Raw genomic sequence first — 3,203 nt, 5'->3', positions numbered from 1 at the left:
ATATATATATTTATTTTTTTTTTAAGATTTTTACCAGAGAATGTTTTACTTGAATATCGTTTTGTCATACACTCTAAAATGTTACTAAATCTTTTTTTATTTTCATAAATGTCCCACTTCTTAGATTATAGATGAAACTGTTTTTTGTTTTTGTTTTTTGTCTTGTTTTACCCACTGCTACATAACTGAAACCATGGGGTGTGGTTACCATGGTGACTGCAATGACGTCGATTGTAAATCAATGTTACTGAAAAGCTTTGCTTCAGAAGTGTTACTGTCTGTGTCCTGCAGGGTATCATGTACAGGATCAACAGGAAGGCTGGTACATGTGTACAGAAGCACCTGAGTGAAGGCTTCCACCCTTTGGCGGTTCCAAAGGACGCCACCTTAGTGGGTCAGTATGTTCTGGGCAGCTCTTCAGTTCCAGGTGAGGGAGTCCTGGTCAACACTTGGGCTGGGAAGCTGCAGATGAGAAAAGGAACAGGTATATCAGAAAAACAACAACACACCGTCATGTGCACATGAGCAGCGTGACTTTGACTCCACTTGCTTGTCCTGTTTGTCCGGTTGTGGGTTTCAACATGTGATCTGTTTGTGTTTCTGCAGCAGAGTACATGACCACTGTGACAGAGTTTGGGTGTCTTCCTGTCAGCACCATGTTCTGCAAGAACAACGAAAGATGGGTGGTGGTCAGGTTGGTGTCCAGAAATGTATATCACCCTCCACCTTTGATGTCACAGTTTTAAAATGAGATGGTTTTATGATGAAAAATGAGTTAATAGAATCATTGCTCATTGTATTATGTGCAATCTCACATAGTACAGCAAAATGTGTTAGCTCTCAAAGTATTTGCTGAGGATGACTCTTAGCAACTATCAAATCAAAGTTTAGCTCAACAGCTTAAACTTTGACTAAGTTATAGCCACTTGTGCGTTTGATTAAGTTGATTAGCTGTGGCAGCCATCTTGAAGTGAGCTGACTTCAAACGTTAATCAGTTGAAGATGTACATCTAGTGTTTACTTACTGAAAGTTTTGTTAAACTCTTTTATATGGTTTAATAGTTATTTTGCTAACAGACAAACCCAGCTGACATCAAGAGTCAGTGTAAAAGTTTTATATAAAGATCTGACGCATTGTGTTGTGCTTGGATTATTTGTTGGGGCTAATGCTCAGCTACTACCACACAAAATTTTAGCTCAATATATGTAAAAATTACAGAGTTCAATCATCTTTGTATTACTCATGTCAGTTAGCTGTGGTGGCCATCGTTAATTTTTGCTAACCCCACAAGGTGAAGCATTTTAGATGTATAGTTTACTGAGAGCTTTGTTTAAACACACACACGCACACACACACACATATAAATCAATTAATTCACTTAGAGAGATAATAATAAAAATATTACCGTATGTAGAAAATATTACAGTAAAGATTTACTTGTTTCTGCTTGTTGTGTGTATTTCAAGTAATTCAATGTATTGTAATCAGTTTTAATCAGCAGGATGAGTGCCAATTGATTTAAAATCTAAATTATACAAGAGAAGTCCTGCCTGAACTTTGACTCAAACAAATCTATCAGATTCCAGTGTCGGCGAGTCAAACTAACCGGCAGTGAATGTTTTTCTTTTCAGCTTCTTCGACAACGTTGCTGGAATGGCAGACCCCCAGGATTTCATTCCCCCACCGTTCTGTAATGATGACCGGCTGGAGGAAGAGGAGGAAGAGAATCTTACAGCCTTCATCAGCTTGTTTTGAATCACAAGACTCGTCAGAGTCATGAGGCAACGTGATAATGATGATGATGCATTTTTCGCTCTAATAAACTTCCTTCTTAGTAGTTGTGTTTGATGAAAGAGCATTTCTGAACACTATCGTTTACAGATATCTGATCCAGTTGACCTGAATGAATTATGTTTTTTTAAATAATTGTTAGAAACAAATATTATTTAAACAAGTTGCATGCCATTTCACTCATAATTAAGCTTTATAAAATATACAGCCAAGGAGATGAAGGTAAACCGTTAAAGTTTGAAAAGAGATTTGGTTTAGCTTCATTTTCATTGTAGTAACAGTTTTGGCAAATTCACATGAGCCCCAAAATTACTCTCAGTTTTATTGACATGATTTGATGAGCTAAGCAAATTAATTTCAAATGTTTGAAGGAAACTGCTCGGAAAAGTGCTTTAGCTCATGTGAAGAAGTCAAAACTGTTCAATTGTTTCAACCCTGTGAGTGTGACAACGGGTTAAATTAATAGAAACATCAATAAAAAACAAGTGTTAGTTGATTTCAACGATTCAATCAAATATCTGCCCTGTTTGGACAGTCAGGGGAAAAATCAGCAGACTTTATTAATGATCACATTTAAGTTTTTAAATGAAAAAGAAAGCATTTTTGAACACTTTATTAGATTTATGAGTGAAAGACAACTAAAGAAAAGGCTAAATTTTCTACTGGTCCACAGGGCCAGTACTATTCAAGTCAATTCAGTTTATTTATCAGAATCAACTTTATTGTCATCGCACAGAAGCACAACGAAATTACATTTCAGTACAGTCGTCCAAAGAAAACAAACATGGGTAGACAGAAAGTTTGTTTTCTCAGTCATCCAGGTATATAACAACAAAAAAGGTTTAATCATGTCATCTGGACTTCATTTTTTTGTTAAAAAGAAACGTTTCGCCCCTCATCCAAGAGGCTTCGTCAGTCTGAGGCCTAGCCATCTGGTATTACCCAGAAGCCACCCTAACTCTTGTGTTTCAAGCCTGCCTCAGATACCCCTGAAGTCTGGCCTTTTCACTAATGGTTTCAAAAACACAAAGTTTGTTTTCTCAGTCATCCAGGTATATAACAACAAAAAAGGCAGGTTAGACAGGTTTTCTTGAGGCTGCAGCCTCGTGGGAAGCGCTGCCCTTTTCTTTTAGATAAGGAAAAGGGAAAAACATGAGAAAAGAAAAGGTTAAAAAAAAATCATATCTCACACTGTGTCCTTGACGAGACACAGTGTGAGGTTGCAAAAGAAACTTCAGCACAAGCAAAAGCAACATACTGGTCACATAAAGACATATGCATGTGGAGTGGGTGAGGGTGGGGGTCCCAGCCCAGGCCGCCCAAGTGAGAGACACAGCCACTGGTTACCTAGTCTACTGCATGGGGATGGGGATGGGGGTGGGGGGTTGCAAAATGAGGGAGGCCAGTGAAG

The 3,203-nt window shown here is 38.1% G+C and overlaps 1 protein-coding gene across 1 annotated transcript in view; it reads left to right on the top strand.

Moving 5' to 3' along the window:
• The window catches only part of LOC119415277 (ependymin-like), an 11,873-nt gene extending 10,117 nt beyond the window's left edge, over nt 1-1,756 (top strand). Inside the window, exons 4-6 of the mRNA XM_037682457.1 lie at nt 292-484; nt 607-694; nt 1,633-1,756. Coding sequence (XP_037538385.1) covers nt 292-484; nt 607-694; nt 1,633-1,756 — 405 coding nt within the window. The remainder of the gene's footprint in view (nt 1-291; nt 485-606; nt 695-1,632) is intronic.
• Nucleotides 1,757-3,203: the final 1,447 nt, after the last annotated feature.

Source organism: Nematolebias whitei, chromosome 1 (genome assembly GCF_014905685.2).
Source record: "Nematolebias whitei isolate Nwh7 chromosome 1, NemWhi1, whole genome shotgun sequence".
Classification (NCBI taxonomy): Eukaryota; Metazoa; Chordata; class Actinopteri; order Cyprinodontiformes; family Rivulidae; genus Nematolebias; species Nematolebias whitei.
Note: the sequence above shows the minus strand (reverse complement) of the source record. Positions and strands in the feature narration are given on the sequence as shown.